Source organism: Lacerta agilis, chromosome 1 (genome assembly GCF_009819535.1).
Source record: "Lacerta agilis isolate rLacAgi1 chromosome 1, rLacAgi1.pri, whole genome shotgun sequence".
NCBI lineage: Eukaryota > Metazoa > Chordata > Lepidosauria > Squamata > Lacertidae > Lacerta > Lacerta agilis.
Window position 1 is genome coordinate 113789625 of NC_046312.1, and position 24795 is coordinate 113814419.

Here is a 24795-nt window from a genome sequence, read left to right on the forward strand (position 1 = left end):
GAAATTCTGTGGTGCTACAGTTTCCTGGCTCCAGTCATAATTGTCAAACTTCTTGACACATTCAGGTCTTCTAAATGCCTCCAGTTTACCATGGCTTAGTGCGTGAATATTTTCATGGATTTTTATTTTCAAATATTGTTGATTATTAACACTGGTTTATCTTAATTTAATCTGTTAGCTGCTGGATATTTACTTTAATGGAGCAAGGCAAAGAAATAGTAGTAAAAGACCTGGAAATGCATTAGATGGAAACCTTGAAAGCCTATGAAGAAAATAGAATACTTTAATGCAGCCCATCTAATATGTAAGTCGATATCTATGTACAGGCTACTAGTTGAATCTTATAGAGCAAAAGCAACCAAGATTGGAATTCTTTATAAAATGATAGCAGAACCTCTTTAGAATGGTATTAGGGTTTTTTTTGGGGGGGGGTGTATTTTGCTTTAGTAGAGCAATTACCATTCTTTTCTGACAAACTAAAATACATAGTATAGATACCTTTCATTGGTGTAAAATGATTATAAACACAATAGACTAAACAAGACCTGGCATTTATGTACTTAAGAATGAATGGCCAGATCAAATATCATAACAGTTCCTGGAAAAGAAGCAATGGTCCTTAATGGCGCCCATTGACATTTGAAAGCCCACCACTCTCTATAGTGGATTATACCTTTACTTAGAAATATAACTGTTCTGGACAAACCTTGCTGGTGTCCTGCATTTCCACCATCAGATTGGCCCTTTGAACAATCTAATATTTATCTACTGACTTAAGTGAATTTCACCTTTAAAGAAGGAATTAGTAAAAGAACTTGGGTCTGTTGGTAGTGTGTTCTGTAGAAGAAGGAAATCCATAAAGTTACAAGTTTTGTACAAGAATGCAAAGCAGCATTGTTGACTAGGCATTATATTGCCGCTATAATGTATATTTTAACAATCTTTCGTATTTATCAGCTTTCTGGATTACATGTAAATGTTCCAGGTTTTTCTTTTTATGGCGTGTTTTCAATAATTTAATTCTAAAATACTCTGTTTCCTATGACTACCAAGTCATGTTTGTTGCGTTATATCGGTGGTCTTACTGTGACCTGAAGAAATATGGCACACTCTGGATCAGAATTTACTTGCACCGTATTTTTTATTATTCTAAGATGCTTTGGATGAGCATTGCCCGAAAAAGCAGGTTAGAAGTATTTTAAGTTAATAAATAAAAACTCCATGTTCAGTTTTATATAGTTTCTGGCAAAGTGATTTTTCCAGGCAAACAAGGGACTAGTTCAAATATTACATTTCTGCAGTTCCCCCTCTCACAGATACAGTATTGACTTTGACATCTGCAAAACTTATAAAACATAAAATTTGAATTAGCGTATCTGCAATTTAAACATATTTCCTCAGAAATAATATTGATTGATATGAATGAGTTTTATTGTAAGTAAAGTGCCAGGGATTGGGATGTAAATAACCTATTTGGCTTGAAGAAACTTTTCTCCAAGTATAACACTGCTCAAATGTTAGCTGTAACTGTTAACTCTCTAGACCACTACAGAGCACAAAATATTTGCCCAACTGGTAAATTGAACTGTAAGTCCCACTGTGGAAAATTGCTTTGCTGTGCTCCAAACAGCAGTTATCTTAGTAATTGTAGCTGAATTCTTTTGTAGCTAATAGACCACTGATGCCCTTTTCCAGTGGCAGAATTATTTTATCGTTAGTATTTTAATTGCAAAATGAAAAATACACCCTGTGTTCTAGTGATTTAAAAATGATTAAGCAGCACCATTTTAATTGGCGTTCAGAGATAGCTCTATTTTTGTCCAGTTTATAGTGTACATACCTAGCATTTCACATTCTAAACTGGAGCTCACAACAAGGAGCTTATCAGAGCAAATTGTCTAGTCCGTCCCCTTCCTCACTCAAAACCTAATGACCCTTTATCATCATGGTTTAGATTGCTGGACACAGATGTGAGAAAATACAAGTAATCTACAGGTAACTACAGTAGCTGCACTGATGTTCTCGGAAAACTGACTGCTGAGAAGATAAAAAGCTTCCCACAGAGTTTGTGACTTTCCAGCAGCAAAGCACATCATGAGCTCATACATGAAGTTTTATTTGTTGAAGACTCACAATAAGATGCATTAGGACATTCAGCAGGGACTCTTTTTTAGATGAGCTCAAAATTTTTGTGAGGTTGATGCACTATTAGTTGATGTACTAGTGCATAGTATCAGACATAATAGGTCCAACAATGCCAATAAGCTTTTCTTTTTTGAAAAGACTTCAAGGAGTAGAAACAAGTAAAGGAGTATTAATATTGAAATAGCACATTCATTTGCTAGAGAATCTAATGTAGTTCTGGCATTCCTTTGTTATAATATTGAAGTATTTGTGCTAAGAGCCATTTTTGTATGTTGGAGAGAAGTTTTCTAAAGTTTTTCAATGAATGGTATTTGAAAGGAATTGTTTATGAGCAGACAACTATCTTTCTATTCTGCTTTTGACTGATCACAGTGCTAAACACAATGCTAAATGTGTTAATCTGCTAGCTGCAAGAAAGGGGGTCTTTAGTCTAAATCAGGAGTAGTCAACATGATGCCCTCCAGATGTTATGGATTCTTACTTGTGCGCATTGGACATGCTGGCTGAGGTTTATGGGAGTTGTAGTCCAAAACATACGACACTACCCCTACTCTAAAGGTTCACCTCAGTTCTTGTTAGCAGCTGCATTCGCATCATGAGGAAGCATACATAATATCTCAAAAAGTATTTATATTGTCAACACCCATCAGACTCAGTCAGCATGAAGGTTGATGAGAATTGTAGTCCAGCAAGATCTGGAGGGGCACAGTTTTCCTATCCTTGTGGTGAATGGAAGTAAGAGCAGATGCACATCTTTGCTCCTGTCAATAGAATAATAGAATTGTAGAGTTGGAAGGGATCCCGGGGGTCATCTAGTCCAACCCCCTGCAAGGCAGGAATCTCAACTAAAGCATCCATGGCAGATGACCACCCAACCTCTGTTTAAAAACCTCCAAGGAAGGAGAGTCCACAACCTCCCGAGGGAGTCCATTCCACTGTTGGAACAGCTCTTACTTTCAGAAACTTATTCCTGATATTTATAATAGTAGTGATGATTGATTCTGTTTACTTAGGCATAAATAGTTATTATTAAACATATTCACGTTTTAAACAAAAAGTAACTCAGAGAGGCTTAAAACAAGCAAAATAACTGATAAAGTTTTGTGATTCAGCTATACAGATGAAATACTTTACTTCTATTATATATACTTTTATTTCAAAAATGAATAGGTGACAGACTCAACTGAGACACCAGTGGGAAAACAACTTGGGCACCAACATACATCCTGCACATACGGTGGTCTTCCATTCTTTTTAAATCTATTCCTACCGGGGTGAATGAGCAATCCTTAAAGACTGTATCTAGATTGTACCTGATCACCCTTAGCCAAATAGCTTCTTCCAGCCCTCCCACATGCTAGAGGGAATGTGGCAGATTAGGTACATATATTCACATGGGGTGGAATCATCCACTTGTTGAGACATTTTGGAAGAAGATTTTTGAGGAAGTTAGTCTTACTACAATTCACCAAATTGCTCAGAATCCTGGAATAGCACCCTTTTCAATATTTGATGAAGAAGATTCACCATTGTACCATAAGGATCTACTAAGAATTTTATTTACAGCAGCCAGGCTAATGTAGAAATATTTTGGAAATCTGTATCGCCTCACATGCTTGAGGATTGTTTACAGCAAATTTGGACCCTGGTCAGCTTAACATTAATTTAGAGTAAATAGCATGTCTGTAGATACATTCAACACAATGTGGTATAGTTTTATTATATACATAATTAGAACAACATAATTATCAGCCCCTTATAACACATACCGGTAGTACTTTATGAAAAGACATAATGAAACAATTGGATACTTACATTGTATTAAGTAGTCTCTTTGTAATTGAACATTGTATTGAATTGAAAACTCAACTCTTGTTATACTTTTGGTTTTTGTTGTTGATGCATTTATATTCTGAAAATAAATAACATTTTAAAAAGTGCTATAGTTGTCATGGTTTATGAAAGCTAGCTGAAAAAACCCATGCTTTAAGTTAGCTTGTTTCCTAAATAATAGTTAACGCTAAGCACATTTGGTCTGGGTTTGCATAGAACAAGTAACCATGGTTAGTTGAAACAGAAGCAAAAGTTTCCAATCTTTTCTTTGTAACCATGAGACTCTTATCATGTTATGTTAAACCATAGTTTAGTGTTATGTGGAAAGTGCACAAGGTGTTAGCCTTATGCTGTACACTAGGGAACAGGCTCTGTTGAGCACAATGAGACTGAATACAACTTGTATCTCTACCCTAACTTTAAATACATTACTGTATTGAGGCAGGTTCTTGTACAGTTTATCAGAATGGTGTTTTAGCAGACAAATAAAATAAAATAAACAAAAATCAACCATAATTTTCCATACAATAACCAATGGTATATGATTAGTTCTAGTGGTCCTTGTTATGCACATGCCTTCATCTTATGATAGATAAAAGAAAATATCGGCTTCATTCTGGCTACCGTATATACGTGAGTATAAGCCGACGCAAATATAAGCCGAGGCACCTAATTTGACCACAAAAAACTGGGAAAACTTATTGACTTAAGTATAAGCCGAGGGTGGGAAATGCAGCAGCTACTGGTAAATTTCAAAAATAAAAATAAATACCAATAAAAGGCTTGGAAAGAAAGGGTCTCTTACAGGGAGGGCTCAGGTGGTAAGGGGGCATATTGTGGGTACATTTCAGGGGGCAAGGGGAATATTCTGGAATGGATTAAGGGGGAAGGGGGCAGATTCTGGGAAGGTTTCAGGGTGGGTGGGGCATATTTAGGGAGGGCATGAGAGGCAAGGGGGCATATTCTGGGAAAGTTTCAGGGTGGGCAGTTTCTAGGGTGGGCAGAGCTGGGATGGGCAGGGGTTAAGAGGGAAGGCTTGGAAAGAAAGGGTCTCTTTACAGGGAGGGCTCAGGGGGAGGGAGCATATTCAGGGAGGAATTAAGGGGGGAGATTCTGGAATGGATTAAGGGGGAAGGGGGTTGATTCTGGGAATGTTTCAGGGGTGGTTGGGGCATATTTAGGGAGGGCATCAAGGGCAAGGGGGCATATTCTGGGAAAGTTTCAGGGTGGGTAGTTTCTAGGGTGGGCAGAGCTGGGATGGGGGAAGGGGTTAAGAGGGAAGGCTTGGAAAGAAAGGGTCTCTTTACAGGGAGGGCTCAGGGGGAGGGGGCATATTCAGGGAGGAATTAAGGGAGCAGATTCTTGTAAGGTTTCAGGGGTTGATAGTTTCAGGGTGGGCAGTTTCTATGGCGGACTGAGCTGGGATGGGATGGGGGCAAAAGCAACAGGCTCTCTGGGGCTGAGCCGGCTCGCGCGCCGGCTCGTCCTCCTCCTGCTCCCGCTGCCCCTGTCGCTACCTCTGTTCCCCTTCGGGGAGAAGGGACGGGAGGAGGAGGAGGAGGCGATCCTCGCACAGAGCAGTGACTGCTCTGTGCAAGGCATCGGAGAGGAAAAGCATCGAGGAGCACTTTCTCCCCACTTTTCCCTCCCCGATGCCTTCCGCAGAGCAGGCACAGGATCATAGAGTCTCAGCGCAGTTTCTACAGTGGGCAGAGCTGGGATGGGCAGGGGTAGAGCAGGCACAGGATCATAGAGTCTCAGCGCAGTTTCTACAGTGGGCAGAGCTGGGATGGGCAGGGGTAGAGCAGGCACAGGATCATAGAGTCTCAGCGCAGTTTCTACAGTGGGCAGAGCTGGGATGGGCAGGGGTTAAGAGGGAAGGCTTGGAAAGAAAGGTCTCTTTACAGGGAGGGCTCAGGGGGAGGGGGCATATTCAGGGAGGAATTAAGGGGGGAAGTTTCTGGGAAGGTTTCAGGGGTGGGTAGTTTCAGGGTGGGCAGTTTCTATGGCGGACTGAGCTGGGATGGGATGGGGGCAAAAGCAACAGGCTCTCTGGGGCTGAGCCGGCTCTTGCGCCTGCTCGATACTTGTCCTCCTCCTGCTCCCGCTGCCCCGTCGCTACCTCTGTTCCCCTTCGGGGAGAAGGGACGGGAGGAGGAGGAGGAGGAGGCAATCCTCGCGCAGAGCAGGCACAGGAGGAGGGATCAGAGAGCAGGCACAGATGGGGGATCGGCAGGGCAGGGGAGACAAGCAGCAAGAAAGGATCCCTTTCTTGCCGCTTGTCCCTTTGCAGCCGCCCGCTTCACCTGAGTATAAGCCGAGGGCGGCTTTTTCAGCCCAAAAAATGGGCTGAAAAAGTCGGCTTATACTCACGTATATACGGTACGTTTAACTAGAATGCAAACATTGATCATATTTTGCAGCTTTCCTGAATATGTGTGTTTGCATTAAAATACATTTCCTGGTTGAAGAGGATTACTAGCATCAGAGGCATAACATTACGCAGTCCATTGCCTGCTGCGCGCAAAGAAGTCCACTCTTCTGTTAATTGAAATCCCACCAGATTGTGAGTGTTGTGATATCAGCAAGTATCGCTTAAAGTCCCTTCTCATTTTACATTTGGGGTATGGGATCACTGCCATGCACCTTCTTCCTGTGCTGCTCAAGTAACATGGGAAGCTATATGGGAGGAGTGGAGATTGTGGCTTCTCACACTTTGCAGTTGCTACTGACAGAAATGGGAAACAATATTGGTAGAGTCAAAACAAAACAAAATAAAAAATTCTTTCCAGTAGCACCTTAGAGACCAACTAAGTTTGTTCTTGGTATGAGCTTTCTGAAGAAGTATCTGAAGAAGTGTGCATGCACACGAAAGCTCATACCAAGAACAAACTTAGTTGGTCTCTAAGGTGCTACTGGAAGGAATTTTTTTATTTTATTTTGTTTTGACTATGGCAGACCAACACGGCTACCTACCTGTAACTGGAATATTGGTAGAGGTTGGAGCTGCTCTGAAGCAGTTCCCATGATGCTGCTGTCACAAGAGAAAGAACCTTTAGAAGAGAGCAGTTTCATAAAGTCAGTTATCACTGTTTTCTTCTGTCTTTGTTGAAGACGTGACCTCAAAGCAGGCAACGTCATTCTGTTGGCTCTGTGGTGATGTAGTGACGATATTTCCTAGTAATAACTATGTTTGCTAGTATACAAAGCTTGGTTCTGACCCATGAGAATTGTGGTACAATAGCTGTTACTGACCAGTGGCTTGCCATTGGCTCCCCATACGTCTGTTTGCTTTTGGGGGGTGGGGGTCAAATCCTTGCCTTGGTGAATCAACAATAATATGCTTCAGGGCTGAAAGTATTGAATGGTGTAGTTATTTTCCTTCAGCATTCCAGACTATATGAAGTCTCAATGATGGACCTGGATCCATATTATACAGGTATGGAGTGTAAAGAATTATTGGGAAGGAGATCAGGCTGGTAGGAACATGTAGATGTAGCTTTAATATTAACATTCTGTCAAGATGACCAAGATGATTTCAGCACTTCTGCAATGAGTCATGCTGTATTCAGCACAATAGCAAATCAGTAACAATACCAGAGCATAGACTATTACTATAGGAATCCAGTCTTAGGTATTGCACTGATAGAATCTGAAATATTGCTTGATAATTTGCATAATACATTAAATGTGTATTCAGTGCCTGAATGAGTACATTCATTCATTTTATCACCACTTTTTTTTCCCTAGGAAGGCAAAAGATGAGAACTGGCATGTGCTTGTAGTCAGGCAGCCATGTGTAATCTTGTTTTGAATCTGTTGGAATGCTATGGATGGATAAGGATGAATAATGTTGTCTGAGCTACAAATTTTCACGTTTTATTACTTTTCTAAGCATATTTATGAAAGTGTAGGTGTAATAAGTTGCTGTATTGCATCATTAAGTCTTTCATAGCAACTGTTTTATATGGCTGTATAATGCAAGAGACCATCACCTGAAACCAGGAATAAAAATATGTGATATTAGCCATCTGTGGAATCTTTCCCCCCACCTTACTCCCTGGCAATCTTTTCATAGCCAGATGATATGTTTTTGTGTTCTGCGTGCTTGTCTCTCTCTACCTGCTACTTAGGTGGTAGCCACATATAACTGCGTGCCGGAGGTAGCCTTTTCTAAATTGAAGCGCGTGGACTGCAATTCAGCAGCAGTCTTCAGTGGAAACTACAAAGGGCAACAGATGTGATTAAAAACAATTGGTATTGGCAAGGAGAAGCTCCCACCCAGGTGAGCTTCGGGGGGGGGGGGAGGGAAGTAACTTTCTGTTGTAAGATTTGCTTGCCAGTCATTACAGTGGTACTTTGGGTTACAGATGCTTCAGGTTACAGACTCCACTAACCCAGAAATAGTACCTCGGGTTAAGAACTTTGCTTCAGGATGAGAACAGAAATCGTGCGGCGGCAGCAGCGGGAGGCCCCATTAGCTAAAGCGGTACCTCAGGTTAAGAACAGTTTCAGGTTAAGAACGGACCTCCAGAACAAGCTAAATTCTTAACCCGAGGTACCACTGTACTTTTCATTTGTATCAGACACAAGTAATAGCTGGTGGCAGTTAAGTCTATTTAATAGCAAATAGTAAAGAAGCTGAATTAATTCATTGCTTCACCTTACATTACAGAAGATCTACAGAGGAGGGCAACCAAGAAAGATAGATGATCCCAAGGGTCTGGAAACCAAGCCTTATGAGGAACGGTTAAGGGAATTGAGTATGTTTAGCCTGGTAAAAAGGAGACTGAGAGGAGATGTGATAGCTATCTTCTAATATCTGAAGGGCTGTCACATGGAGGATGGAGCAAACTTGCTTTCTCCTGCTCTGAGGCTAGGACCTGAACCAGTGGATTCCAAGTTATAAGAAAGGAGATTTCAACTAAACATTAGGAAGAACTTTCTGACAGTAAGGGCTGTTTAACAGTGGAGCAGACCCTCCTTCCTTGGGGGTTTTTAAGCAGAGGTTGGGTGGTCAGCTATCATGTATGATTTAGTTGAGATTCCTGCCTTGCAGAGGATTGGACTACATGACCCTTGGGGTCCCTTCCAACTCAACACTTCTATGATAGCATATTGACATTTGAATCATTACTCCCCCCCCCCCAAAAAAGATGGCAACTGTGAAGCTTTATGACTTTGACATATTTAAAAGCTTCCCTTCATGCATAGACCTAGGGGTTATGGGAGATGGTGTGGTCTCGCTCTGCTGCTGCATGTGTGTGAATAATGTAGTCACTTGCATGAGACTGTTTCTTCACCTTCTGATGGAAGAGAATGGAATTAACTGCATTTACCTAATAATTCTTACTGCAAATGTGGCCTTGTAGAACTATTAACTAAAATTTGTTATTACAGGTGGGTAGCCGTGTTGGTCTGCCATAGTCAAAACAAAATCGAAAATTCTTTCTAGTAGCACCTTAGAGACCAACTGAGTTTGTTCCTGGTATGAGCTTTCGTGTGCATGCACACTTCTTCGTATCTGAAGAAGTGTGCATGCACACGAAAGCTCATACCAGGAACAAACTCAGTTGGTCTCTAAGGTGCTACTAGAAAGAATTTTCGATTTTGTGTAAAATTTGTTACTTCTCACTAGATCAGCCGCCTTACAAGAGGACTTGTAGATTGCAAGTCTTTATAAAAAGGAGTAATACAGTTAATGCTATACTTGGGTCATCATAAAACTTTGATGTTACTGAAAATTTGGTATTTTAAATACAGCAAGCTTAAGTTATCGGAGCACAGTCCTGTCATGTTTGCTTGTATTACTTTTGGCTTCTCTCGTCTACTGAAGGATGTGTTCAGGAGTCATGTCCATTTTGCAAGCTGGCCTCAGAAATAGGTAATTAAAACCAGAGAAGGGACAAAATAGAGCAACTTAAATAGCCAGAGCTCACTTGCTATGAAGAAAAATTTTAAGATGTTGGGGCATTATAGTGTATATATATATATATATATATATATATATATATATATATATATGAGACAATCGGGAGTATAATAGATATTTATAGCACTGTGGATTGTGTGACGAGAACAATACAATTCAGGACGGTGTGAGTAAATCAATTGGAAGTGGATTCAGGGCTAATATGCAATGCATATCTAAAATAGGAGTTTCAGTGGCACAGAATGTGGGAATGGGCACTATCATAAACAGGTTTTTTTTAAAGGACTAAATAAATTTATAGAGGAAAAGGATATCTAGGGCCATTAGGTATGATTGCTTTAAAATGAAAGGCATGCCTGATTATCAAAATGCTGAGGACATACTGGTTACCTCAGTACATCTTACTAGCCGTTGTGCATGCTCGCCTAGTAGACCCTTCATTTGATTTGGCAAGGCAATTCTTATAGTAGCTAACATAGGAAAGTGGTGGTAGTTTAAAAGAAAAAGCCAAGGACTTGAATATAACACAATATTGAAAAGCATACCCTTTCTGAGAACACACATACACCCCCCCCATTATATGGAAAGGTAGTATAGAAGTAAATACTCCATTAAGTCATTTTTATTCCCCCCCCCCAAGAGAGTAAGAGATTATTGGGTCTATACATGTGAAATGCAATGAATCTATATTTTTAGTGGCCTTAAATTCTCTTATACAGTCAATACACAATTAAAAAGCATGTCTGTTATAAACTTTTGTTTGAGCTCTTTAAACTGAATGATTAGCAGAAATAATGACCCTGTCAGAGTTAATCACATTAAAATGTGGTTAACATCATTTAATTTTTTCTACTTAATATGCGAAAATTTCCAGTAGATTTGCAGTGAAGGCCATTGAAATTCCATTAGAACAAGAATAAAAATTTCAGGCATCATTTATTCAGAGAAGGAATAAAGGTCTTGATTGAAAACTGCTGAATCTTTCTATTAGAGAACCTATGAATCACTACATTGAATTGCACCTTCAGTTTCTGTAATTCTGACTGTTAGGTTTGGAGGGATAGAAAGCATTTATACTGTGCTTTTATTAAGGGACAACAGAAATTTGACTAATTCTATACATGATAGAAACAAAAGATGGTTCAGTGTTTTAAAGTATTCTGTTTAGAAAATTTAGTTTTAAGTTATCTTTCATAGTTTACAGTTTTATTGTCTTAATAATTGATAATTATGAGTGTTTATAATTTATGTAATGCCCAAGAACCTTTTCTTAGTAATGCATAGTTGTGCAGGAGCTGTTTTCTTGCACCCAACAATAAACCATGTTTTAAGGCTATACTTTCCTCTTTCCAGTTAGTTTACACACCAGTGGACGACTGAAATGGAAGTGATTGAGCTGCACATACTAGCCTATAGCTCATGTTCAGTATGCTTTTATTATGCCACAATTATTCGCTTACATGCACATTTGACCATTGGTTACATTCAGTTGTTAGGTGGTTTATCCTGACAACAACAAACCTTAGTGCTGCTTCTCCTCTGGTGTGGTTGCTCAAAAACTTTTGTTTCCATTTTCAGTTAACTACAGTGTAGTGTTATGTCTGAAACCTAAACCATGGTTGTTCTTAACTATGTTTTGTTGATAACTGATGGTCTGAAGTTGGCTTGTTCCAAGAAGCCCACAGTTAAGATTAATCACAGCTTATTGTAGAATAATATGGCAAGCTGTGGGTAATCAAACACTTAAGCTAAAGTTTCTGAACTCTTCGTAATGATGCTGGAGAAGGGAGGGGGGTGCTCACAAACAAAAGGTTTGCTCTACATTTGTTCCCAACTAAATCAGCCATCATGACATCAGAATGCAGCTGCTGTGAAGCCTAGGTAAAATGATCAAAGCAGCTCATAGCGAGTACAGTGGTACCTCGGTTTAAGAACTTAATTCGTTCTGGAGGTCCGTTCTTAACCTGACTGTTCTCAACCTGAAGCACCACTTTAGCTAATGGGACCTCCCGCTGCCACTGCACCACCAGAGCACGATTTCTGTTCTTATCCTGAAGCAAAGTTCTTAACCTGAAGCGTTATTTCTGGGTTAGCGGAGTCTGTAACCTGAGGTACCACTGTATTGGAATCCGGACCTTTCAATGAATGTCATTTTTCACTGAATCATATATGCTCTTTTGGGGCAAGTTGCTCAAGAGAGGCTATGCAGTTTCAGATGTACCTGTACTTAGATGAAACTGATTACCTAGACCCATTTCAGCCTGGCTTCAGGCCTGAAATCACTTTAGGCACACTGTTTTCCTTGAACTCTCAATGGATTTTGATACCATTGACTGTGGTATCCTCCTGGACCAGCTCAGTGTTTTGGGAATTGGAGGTGCAATGACACACTGGTTCCTCTCCTTCCACTTCTGGAGTGTGCTGCTTAGACCCATTGCAGTTTGCATGGAGATTCTCTAGAGTTCCATCTTGTGCCCATCACTTTTTATACATAAGAATCTGCACACATAAGAATGTATAAAAAGATGCCTGAGCACTTATTTTTACTCTTCATGTTTGTAACCATGGTTTGTTAACGTTTGTAGCTGTAAACAAACTATTTTTTTTTTAAAAAAAAACAACCTTGAAGGGAAACCTTTTTACTCTATATATTTTAAACTTTGTGTATACAGTGGTACCTCTGGTTACAAACTTAACTTGGTCTGGAGGTCCGTTCTTAAGTCGAAACTGTTCTTAACATGAGGCACGTTTTCACTAATGGGGCCTCCCGCTGCTGCCGCCGCAGCACGATTTCCATTCTCATCCTGGGGCAAAGTTCGCAACCCTGGAGCAACTACTTCGGGGTTAGCGGAGTTTGTAACCCGAAGCATTTGTAAGAACGGCGGTACGTTCACGAGGTTCCACTGTACTTACAAATGTCATTACATTTATAAATTTTCCTTCCAATTATCTATATGCAAGGGGAAAATTAAGTGCAACAAGGGGGGAAAACATTTGAAACGTGGATGGACTTAGCAATTTGTGTTTAGGCAGACACTGTCAACACTTGCATTATGCTGAGATTTTTTTTTAAAAAAAAACATTTTTTGCTGTATACTCTTCTTCATAAGCTTGAATTTCATCTAGAGCCATTCTAGTATTTTAGTAATTTAGTAATTATACAGCAGGTTGTTGTTGTTTTGTTTTTAAAAAAAATGGTATATTGTTGCGAAGCCATTTCAGCCTATTATGTAATTATACTGCTTGCTTGTACAGTAAGTGTATCATCAACTTCAAGACTTTCAAGTGTGCGCCTTTGCTGGTAAATTAGCAAACAAAGTTTATAATGCGCAAACTGCAAAGGTATAGGAACAGGTCATCTTTGTTTTCTTCCTTTGCAATTCAAAAAGACATAGAACATGTGAGCATAACTTTAGTTCATTATCTGATGAGCTGCTCTGGTACACTTTCAGTGTTCTTAAGCTTTTTATTTGTTTGTTTTTAGTGAACTGGAAGATTAGTATATCAATTGGTACCGCCACCATGTCTGCTTTGCTGCATTGAGGAGGGAAGCATAAATGAAGAATTCTAAATATGCTTCCTCCTGGTATTTGTGTACTGTACCTCGAGTTACAAACGCCTCAGGTTACGAACACTTCAGGTTACAAACTCCGTTAACCTGGAAGAGTTACCCCGAGTTGAGAACTTTGCCCCAGGATGAGAACGGAAATTGTGTGCTGGCGGCAGCAAGAGGCCCCATGAGCGAAAGCACGCCTCTAGTTAAGAACAGTTTCAGGTTAAGAACGGACCTCCAGAATGAACTAAGTTCGTAGCTAGAGGTACCACTGTACTTAAAACCCAGAAGTACCTGCGGGGCGCGCAAAATAAGGACGAATCATCCAACCAAAGGAAATCAACAAATTAGGTGCACTATTTGCTTATACTAAACATGGGTCTTGGGAGAAGTATGTATCCCAAATGTAATAGCTGTAGCCGACTCTTCGTCTGCAGTGATACAACCCTTGTGCTGATTAATATTCTTGTAATTGCTATCATGCCAACAACATTCATGACTTCCTGTTTAAGATTCCATTGAGACTGGGCCACTGATCATGCATTCATCAGGAGCAGGCACTGAAATAGGGTCGTGCAGTGTACTTCATGATGATCTACCATGTGGATGATTTCCCGTGACCACTTCCTAGGCTTCATGGAAATGCCATTCCCAAAGTTTGTCTACCTCAAGAAGGTGCAGAAGAGAGATAGACAGAGATAGACATATTTATGGGATTGGCTATCCATATGGAGGCTGCAGTTGACACAGGAAGTTATTTGAATGGTGGAAGGAAGGAGATCATTCTCCTCCACCATGTTGAATTAAGCTCTAGAATCTGGTGAATGTATGAACCAGCATATTTATTTGATTGTTTAGAAATATTTATTTCAAAGACTATGACTTTATGGAGCAGGCTTATATGGAACTAACAAGACATAAGGATGGACAGTTTGTGGTATCCATTGCATTTGTTTTGTTAGCACAAAGATTTATGTTTGCACAATGGAACTCACCAAACCCTCCCCCAATCTGCTTTGGAGGGATGTGGGAAACACTAGAACAGATTTAGGGGCCACTGGGAGAGGGGAGGAGAGAGCATAAATCCTTCTGCTAACAGAACAATTTACTTAGCTAGCATTGCTTCGGATACAATCCATTATCACTAAGGAACATGTCTATAGTAACACAGCCTTTGCCTTGCTGCCAGGATAGCCCGTTTATGTTGCTTCTACATGTTTAATTGTTGACCTTTGAAGAAATACAGTGAAGGAATCCATTGGGTTGTTCAGTTGCCACCTGCTTTTATTCTTGGGAGATTTGCTGGGTGTGTACTACTAAACTTGTGTGCTAGATTTGGCAAGTGGGTTACCGTAATTTTCAAGCCATTGCACCTGAGACAGGATAGCATTATGTCGGGGTGCGGCCCATAGAGCTTTAAAAGATCCACAAGCTAAATAGAATCCTAGCAGCTTATATATACGGTACTATCCCCAAAACACAGCTCCATATTTTGTGGAACTGTCAAATCTTACACCCCATGAAATGATTACTTTTCAAAAAGACAGTATGGAGGCTCACTGCATCAGGGAACAGGGGGAAATCCTGAATCAGAAAGGTCTAAGATGAAAATTAATTATTATTTATGCTATCAAAACAGCCTGTCTATGGGAAGTTGGCCTAGCTTCAGCCACGCATGCACTTGTTACATCCAAGCCGGACCATCCAAGTATTTCACATGGGGTAGCGATACCTTCTGAGTCTGTCCAAACACCAATGTTTGCATGTGTAAATAAGTATTAGGCAGCCATGTTAAAACCCTTTGCTTCTCATTTTCTCATGCCATTATCCGCAATGTAAACTATTTCCAGATTTCTGTTGAAATATTGAAGCAGCATAATTAAATTTAAAAATTAAATGTTTTGAAATTGTACATTTAAGGCTTCGCTCTGAAGAGACAGGTTTTCAATGTTTACTTCATAACTTTGAAACTTGCACAAGTACAGAAGATTCCTAAATGGTATAATTATCTGCTTACTGTCCTTGATCCTTATAAAGCAGAAAAGCAGCAAAAACTAGAGCTTTCCAATCTTTGCTTTTTACTGTTTGTGTGTGTTTTCATGAGATCTGCAGAAGTGCAGCAAGAAAATCCATTTTCAGTTTCTGACAGATACAGTTGTACCTCGGGTTGCGTTTGCTGTGGGTTGCAAACGGCACAGGTTACGAACGCGACAACCCTGGAAGTGTTTACTTCCGAGTTTCACCGCATGTGCAGAAGCGCTCTGCGCAGGTCGTGCATGCGCAGAAGTGCGATATCGCTGCTTAGGTTGCGGACTTTTCAGGGTGCGAATGGCACCCCGGAACGCATCGTGTCCACAACCCGAGGTACCACTGTATCTAGTAGTCATAATGTATTTTACTTCATTGTGCCTTGTTCCAATGCCAATAGTTTCTTTTCTTTGGCATGGTTTTGAGGATGATTTGATTTGTATAGGTGAAAATGTGTGAAAATCATTAACTGACTCTGTTCAGGAATTAAGCTTCAGTTTATGGGATTGCATTTGAGCAAATATTAGATATATCTTTCCTCCTTTTAAGGATCTTACTCTTACCTTCTGTCCTATATCTCTTCCACTCATTAAATGAATGTAAATGAGCAAAATTGCCTCTTGAGTGTCTCATGCCGCTTAGCCAAGGGGACAAAAACGAAAAAATTAATTCTAAGCGCTTCTAGAAATGTTGCTAAATTCTACCTTAATGGAATTTTTGGCCAGATTTCTGGGTTCTGATTGAGGTGGACATGCAAATATGTTCTGGCACAACTCCAGATAAGGCAGGTGAGAAAAGGCACTGTCTGATGATGTCACTAGAATAGGCATGCACGGCTTCCCTGCACACTCAAGGCTTTGAGGGATGAGAGTATCACTGACTCTTCAACAAACTGGATACCTCTGTAGGTGTGAGAAGAGACCTCTTAAATCTACATTATCTGCATTTTACAGAACCTATTTGATTCAAACTGCTGTATTTATCTGGAAAAGAAAATAATATACCTGTGTCTGCAGAAGTGAGTTGGTGTTAGCATTTTAAGATGAAGTTTGGTAGACAGATTTTCTGGGTTGATGCGTAGAGCCAAAGAGCTAGAAGTTCACTCTGGCAAATGGATAGGCTCAAGTCTTGCAATCCAGGGCAAGCGATGCTTCACTGTGTAGCATACATGGAAAACTAAATGCCTTTTGCCTTCTCTCTGACCAATTGCTATGCTCTCTTTTTTTCTTGGACTAGATGACCCTCGTGGTCCCTTCCAGCTCTATATTCTGTGATTCTCTTAAGGGCTTTGGGATACACTAATAAATCATAGTGCAAAGAATGATGTTGGCCAATAAATCCTTTTAGTTATCATTATTAGATAATAATTAGTCGTTATTGTTAGATAATAATTAATTAATTATTTAGTCATTCTTATTAGATAAACCCAGAACTGGTTTCTGGAGTGGATACAATGGAACGGACTACTTGTTTGACTATCCAGTTTACTACAGTACACTTAAGAGTGGTGATTTGTTGGTGTTGTTTGTTAACAACATAGCTTTGGAAAAATATCCTTTACAATGGTGGTTTTGTTGACCTAAACATAAGAGATTGCTGCTTAGAAACAGCCACCTTCCATTTTAGTTTCATTAGTTTATATTAATGTTATGAGCATTCTGTAATGCATCTTTTAAACTATTTTTTTATTTTACACTGAAAGTCACAAAAGTGAGATGTACAAGCAAAGAACCTGTCTTTACAGGATGATGCAGTACCCTATTTGTGTACTGAGCTAGTGGCAGGTCTGATGTCAGTCACTTCAGAGACCTTTAGACCTCCATGCTCATTTATTGCTAAAATGTACCAGCTCTGCTTCTGCATTATGAAGATCATCTGTCAACACTCTGAGATATTCTCCTTTGTTATTAAGCTTGTGATGCTCTACACACTGTCAGGTTTTTTGCCAATTATAGTTAAGGTACAATAGTGTATTCACTGGATCAAAGTCTCTCACTGGCAGTGGAGGAATGATTTGTAAGTCTTTATTCATCTGAATTGTACAATAGAATACCTGAGGAATGCAAATAATCTCTCTAAGGACTCGACAGAAAAGCCCTTAAAATGAGTGTAGCACTATTATTATGCGGAATTGGTGTTTTAGCCAAAGTAATTATTTCTTATCTTGTTCCACAGCATTCTTAGTTTTAGTTATGATGACCATTTTTAGAAAACAAAAACCTGTATTGGATTTTAGAAATATATTAAAACTGCTTTTGCTTTTTGTTTTGTGCTTTCTTTTAGATGTGGTCACATGGTACATTATCTCAATTAGTCTAAAAACACAGCACATTGATGAAAAACCCAAAATAAATGCTTGCACACCTCTGCACATTATTAGGGAATTTTTTTTTAGTAGAATGGCAATCTGGTAGCTTGGGATGAAATTCTGCTGCCCCATAAATGTTGAACTAAAATGAGAGCTGCTCCATAGAAGTTAGTATAGACCTCTTGCCATGCTGTCCCGCACCCCTGACTCCCTTGTTGGGGCCTGCAGCATTGCCATTAGCCCATGCAAAGCTTTCTTCACATTCCCCGTGTGCACGTTCAGCAGTGAGTTCTCCCCACCGCAACGCCACAGTGTGCAGGCAGCTACTCAAAGAAGACCATGCAGAGCTGCAAACAGTGTCCTGGGGGAACAACAAACTTTCAGGAAAGGAATCTTGAGACCCTCGACTTGGAATGCATGGGCTGGCTATTGCCGTGTGAGGGGGTGTTATGAAATTGCAGGTGTTGGGACTTTTGCTCTCCAATTATTTTATAGACCAATGCTGTCATACCTATAAAATAAAGCTGCTGTTAAATTCTCAAAATGCCAACAATGTCTCAGTAACTGTCTTTGGTGCTAAACTATGCCCTTCCAATATTCTGGAGAGGAGACAGCAATGCAATATAAAGAGCATTGAAAACCATGGACTGGGCATTTATTCAAGTAACGAAAGGACAGCGTTATGTAACACACGTGTGCAAACTGTTGAAAGAACTTCTGTATTCTTTGTCCACCGTACACTTAATCCTATAATAACTCTGATCTCCTGCTATTTTCTTTGACAAGTGAGAACTGCTGAACTTGTGGTTTCATTTATTTTGACATTTGCATGGATTATTTAAAGGGTTGCATGCCCACAGTTTCAAACCAGGTTACCAAAATAGCATAAAACCCATAGTCCAAAGCAGGGGAAATTAATAGGTCTAAAAATCTAAATAAAACTCGCTTCAGGCCTGTATGTGGCTTGCTTCCTTATATTTCAAAGCATGTGTAACATCCACAGTATTACAATTCTCTCTCATCTAGTCGTAATCATACGACTACATTTACATTACATCTGAATTGATGATGTACTATGCTGTGAGCAACCTGTGTCCACTAATGTGAATTCTGTGGAGTTCAGCAGCAACATGAGACGGCAAGCAAGAAAATGGAGTAATACATAACGTGTCTGGGCCTGCACCCTTCTAGTGCAGGAATGTCCAAAGTTCGTTTTGGGGGTAAAAATCCCAAAAAAAGCTCAACAACTTCAATCCGAAAAAGGATAACAACTTTGGTCGACCCTCACACATGTTCATTTCATCAAATCTGGCCCTCTGAAAAAAGTTTGGACACCCCTGTTTTGTGAATCTTTTTACCAACTGGAAGCATTGTTCCAGGCCTTGGATGTCCCTCTACCTGCGCTGGGTCCTGCTTGGCCACTAGCAGCTATTAATTTACAGGGTGTTGACTCATTTGTCTCTGCTGTTGTCTCCAAAGGCCAACAAGCCTTCTGTTTTCCTCTGTAGTTGCTCAGCATCAACTGGCTATTTTTTTTACTAAGCTGGCCGCTGATGATCACTTGTTTTCAGGCAGGATTTAGACCTTGTCCAAGGCAAACCACAAGTGGTACAAGAAGCTGTTATGCCCATTACTCTCTCCACAGCCTAGATCAGCCTTCCCAACCTGGTGCCCTACAGGAGTTTGTTTTGGGTTTTTGGGACACATGGGGCTAAATGGAGTTAACCTCCAAAACCTATGGAGAGCACCAGATTGGCCAACGGTAGCCTAGAAGATGGCATGCAGAAATTGTGTTCATCACTGTATAGGCAAGTAGGTCAGGGGATAGGCTGTGCCTGAACCTAGTTTACTGTTGGGGACGGGCATGTATAGAGTTCTGCACCAGGTTGTACCTCTGGTGATCATAACGTGCTCCATTAGCAGCCTTATCCATAAGTGGTAGTGAAGTTTTCAAGTGGAAATGTGTTTGCTCACAGCTTCCTCCTGTTGGACTGGAGTGCAAGCTGTTTGATATCCTAATATCTTGTCTGTGTTTATAACCAATCACCATTTTCACACTGACATTTTTGCTTGTGGAGGAATGTTGTGTTTCTTACCCCCATCACCAGAAGTTAAAAGGTTTTAATCTATTCCAAACCAACTTAGCATCAATATTACACTCAAATATTACTGCCATTTGTTTGTTTTGCCATATATGCATTATTGTACTAATACTGGTTATTGCTGTTTAATCTGGCATGCAAGACAGTAGCCATAGATTATGAAGTATTTTGCATATTGAAGTGCAAGGGGGGGTTATTGGGTTGTTTTTATTTTGATTATGTATTTTGTGGTTTTATATTCTAATTTTATCCTGTGAACCGCCCTGAGACCTGTAGGTATAGGGTGGTATATAAATTTAATATAATAATATTAATATTAACAACAACAACAACAACAGACTAGTTTAGCACATAAAACCTAAGAGGGGAATACTCCCAAAAGCAGCCTCATTGAGAACAGAACGTTCACTTGGCACAGAATGCTAATTTTTCTCTGAACCGCCCTAAGATGCCCGGGTATAGGGTGGTATATAAATTCAATAAATACTACTACTATTACTACTACTACTACTACTACTACTACTACTACTATTTGGGGAGGGGATAAAGGGGGGAAATGTGGGGAAGGGGAGATACAGTTATGGTTGAAGAAGGCATGGCTATAACTGGTAAGAACTCTGAACAGGAGCATTTTACACTGCAGTGTTTTATTGCAGCCCTGCTGGTAATAGCTGTAGTGGGGAGCTCAAGCAGTCTAACTTTGCCATTCTTGGTCGTTACGAAAAATTGGAACATGCACTGCTGGTACCACAGTGACTAAATAGGAAAAAGATAGTGGGGTCATGGTAGATGGCTTATTCAGAATGTTGACCAGGTGTATGGCAGCTTTGAAAAAGATGAATTCTGTGTTGGGAGTTCAGTAGGGAAAATAAAATGAAAATTAAACTGCCAGTATCCTAATGCTGTTACGCAGATCTTATGGTGCAACCACAATTCAAATATTGTGTACAGTCCTGCTTTTTGCAGCTCAGAAATTATATTGCAGAGTTGGAAAAGATGCAGGAAAGGGCAGCTGAAATGGTCAAGGGGCTGGAGCAGCTCTCTTGCGAGGAAATTCTTTGGGGGCTTTTTAGTTTAGAAGAAGAGGAGAAGAAGGGAGGACATGATAGAAATGTATAAAATTGTTCATGAGTGGAGAAAGTGGACAATTTTTTCTCCCTCGAAATGCTAGAACCTGAGGTCATGCAGTGAAGCTGAGGATTCAGGACAGGCGAAAGGAAGTATTTCTTCGTACGAAACCTGCCACAAGATAATAGCGATGACCACCAACTTGGATGATTTTAACAGGTGATTTATGGAGGATGACATTATCGAAGGCTGCTTGCATTATTAGTGTGCACTCTCTCAGTATTATTATTATTTATTAAATTTGTATACTGCCCTATACCTGCAGGTCTCAGGGCGGTTCACAACATAAAAAATCACAATATAAAGACACAAAATACACAATGGAAACAAACACGAAAACCAATAATCCCCTCCTCCTCAAAACATTTTAAAAAGGGCACCAGATGTCAATTGGCCATAGGCCTGGTTAAAGAGGAACGTTTTTGCCTGACACCTAAAGGTGTATAATGAAGGCATCAGCTGAACCTCCCTGGGGAGAGCATTCTACAAATGGGGAACCACTGCCAAGTTTGTGAGAAAGGTCATGGTCCATGTCAGGAGGGAGTAATTGGTATTTATTGTACAGCGAATCATCAGACTGCGCCATCGTAGCGTTAAAGTCACCCCCTATTGTCACTTGAAAAGTGGGTAAAGTTGGGGCTAGATTGGCTATATATTGTTCTAATAAGGCCCAGGTTGATTTGATGTCATCCATGAGGTATTGAGGAGGTAGATATACATTGATTATTAGCAATGAAAGTTCCTGATGTTGAAGGCAGATGGCTGAAGCTATTTGTTGGCACTCTGGTAATGGGATGATATTTGCTTGCAGTGAGGTAGAGACCAGTGTGACTACGCCACCTTTGGGCCTACCATGTCTGGTCCCAACTTGGGCCCGTATTCCATATGAGTTAAATCCACAGAGGTGCACGTCTACCGTGGCCCAAGTTTCCTTCAGGAGTAATATATCAAATTTTGATAAATAGTCGAAACACTCCACATTCCTGGTCCTATTCCAGCCTGCCATGTTCCACGAAACAAATCGAAGAGTGTTCCGATCGGCCGTCTGTCTAATGCTTAGGGTGTGAGAGGGTGGGGTTATAGCAGTTCTTGCGGTCCTGAGCCATTTTAAGGTTTTGTAGGTCAAAGCCAGCACTATGCCTTTGAATAGGAGTTGCTGAGAAGCACAAGCAGGGAGAGCGCTGTTGCCCTCCAAGTCCTTGTAGGGTTTTCTGTAAGTATCTGGTTGGCCACTATGAGAACAGGATGTTGGACTAGACAGGCCTTTGGTTTCATCTAATACTAATTAACATTTGTAAGCATATTTGGGGGTGGTGGGTGGGAGAGGTATAGGGGTAGTACAGTGAAGAGTATGTCCATTGTAGAGTTAATGGAGGTGTAGGTAGTACTGGGAGAAAGATCCTGAATGCATTTGTAGTCATACAATACACATGGCAGAATGCAGATATTGCTTGGTCTGTTGTCCATAGGTATTTTTACAGTTCCAAATTGTAGCTGCTCTAGGCAGTTGGAAACAGTAATAAAAAGAAGGCCTGCAAGGAATTAAGGCTCTTTTTGGTGTGATTTTTCTTTTCTTTTCTTTTCGGTAACCAAATGAAATATTACCTAGGATAGTCCTACTTCTTTGAGTGCAAGACACAACGCTTGGAGCACACCTAAAGTGTATTTCAAAATGTGCAGCTTTAATTTCAGATGCCTTTCTAACCCTAGCCAAATTTCGAGAACGTTTAAAAATCCGTCCGTGCTCCATGTAGATTATAATGTGCGAGAATAAAAGCAGATAACAGTAAAATATTAATGGAGTACACCTGAAGCAATTGCTGCCTGTTAATGCCTTGACCTTGGAAAGCAATACACAAAAAGATGGCATCATAAAACCGTGCAATTCTTATGAATATGTATGTGCTACTTGATAATAATGAATGTGGTACAGTCATGCATGCACTACAAGATAATGTTGTGCCCTTTTTTGTCTACAGGTTGATAAAAATTAAAGAGTGGGTGGACAAGCATGACCCAGGCGCCTTGGTCATTCCTTTTAGTGGGGCCTTGGAACTCAAGTTGCAAGAAATGAGTGCTGAGGAGAAACAGAAGTATCTGGAAGAGAACATGACACAAAGGTTAATTAGCATTCATTTTCCCTACACTTTATTATCAACTATTTCCTTGCAGTAATTTAATTGCTTGCGCTGATAGAATAATAAATGACAGAGTAATTACCATTATAAAGAGGGAATCTTCTCCTTTCTTTACCATGAGACAGAGTGAAAAGATTTATTTTAAATTAAGTTTTTAACTGTCATCTGTCATCTCTGTACAGTGTTTTAATTATACCATAGGTATTAGTTATGTATATTTTTTAAAAGGGATGATCACCAAAACTCTCTGGTCATCCACAGGGAGGAGGCTGAGGGGTGGGGGGGAGAGAATCTGTCGCTGTTAGTTTCTCTGAATAACAGCAATAAATTATTTCAGTGTTTTAATTTTAGTCAAATAACAATGCTCTCATGACTTGGGGTCCTCCAGTAACGGAGACCCAAACGCTGCCTTTCTGCATTTTGCCAAATTTATGAAGAAATCAAGTACGATTTCTATGGCTGCCATTTCAGAATAGCATCTGAGAGCTTTTATTACGCACTTATTACAATTATCAGTATGCTTAAAAGTAGAGATGAGGAGAAAGATTCAGAATCTTCCAAATGGATAGTCTCTTCCCCCCCTCCCCCTCCCAAAATGGAATGGTTGAGGCATTTAGGTTTTTTTCCTTGTGTATAAGTTGAATGGCCTTGTTTCCATTTTATTTTAGTGCTTTACCAAAGATCATTAAGGCTGGGTATGCAGCACTCCAACTAGAATACTTTTTCACTGCAGGCCCCGATGAAGTGCGTGCATGGACCATCAGGGTAAGATTCATACTTATTCATCAGCTATATCCAGTTCCACACTATTGAATTCAGATTGATATCACTGACTTTGAAGTTTGTCATGGTGGCGGTTAGCTAGTCATTACAGATGAGGTTTTTGTCCAGGATAACTTTAATTATTTGTGAGCTGCTGAACAGTGAAAGTGGAGCTGCATTGATTGAGGCAGGTAACAATTGATTCTGCCTATTACATAGTCTGAATTTCTTCATCCTGTAGAATCTGTCTACCCTCCTCCTGTGGTCAGAGATAAGACATACCAGTATTGTGCTTGCTTAATCTGTGTGACTGGGTTTGTCTGCAGTGAAATTGATGTTGCTTTTCATTTTGTATTCGCTAAGTTTGTTTGGGTTGCGGGTGGTTCTTTCCTCCTTTTGCTTTGCTTGGATTACATTTTCAGCAATAAAAGCAATATAACATGATTATACTCTGTGCGGGTACACAGTTCTGCTGGGGGGGGGGGAATACAGATTTGAATATTTAGGAGTAGTTTATTTTGATGGTTTTATGTGTTCATATCAAGTCTTTACATATGCCTTAAAAATGTATATTGGTGTAAACTGATTACTGTCAGGGTGGCTAATTTATTCCCTGAGGACAGTAAAAGCAGAGCTGTATAATGGATTGCTTTTTTAATGTAAATATATTTTAATATAGAGGGTAGCTCTCTTTTCAGATGCATGTTACTACAAACTCTGTTTTTGATCTAATGAAAACATCAGTTCTTCAAGATAGTAAATGCAATATTTTGTCCATTAATATGCTTCTGCTTCAGTTTGAGTTTGCTATGTGATGGATATTATTAGTACTGTTTTTATATCTTTTTATGATAATTCGGTTTGGC

General features: G+C 40.0%; 1 protein-coding gene across 3 annotated transcripts in view; it reads left to right on the forward strand.

Moving 5' to 3' along the window:
• The window catches only part of OLA1 (Obg like ATPase 1), a 96925-nt gene that overhangs the window by 65405 nt on the left and 6725 nt on the right, over positions 1–24795 (forward strand). For all 3 annotated transcript variants that reach the window (XM_033167898.1, XM_033167891.1, XM_033167906.1), the window contains 2 exons: positions 23009–23149; positions 23836–23932. In XM_033167898.1, coding sequence (XP_033023789.1) covers positions 23009–23149; positions 23836–23932 — 238 coding nt within the window. The remainder of the gene's footprint in view (positions 1–23008; positions 23150–23835; positions 23933–24795) is intronic.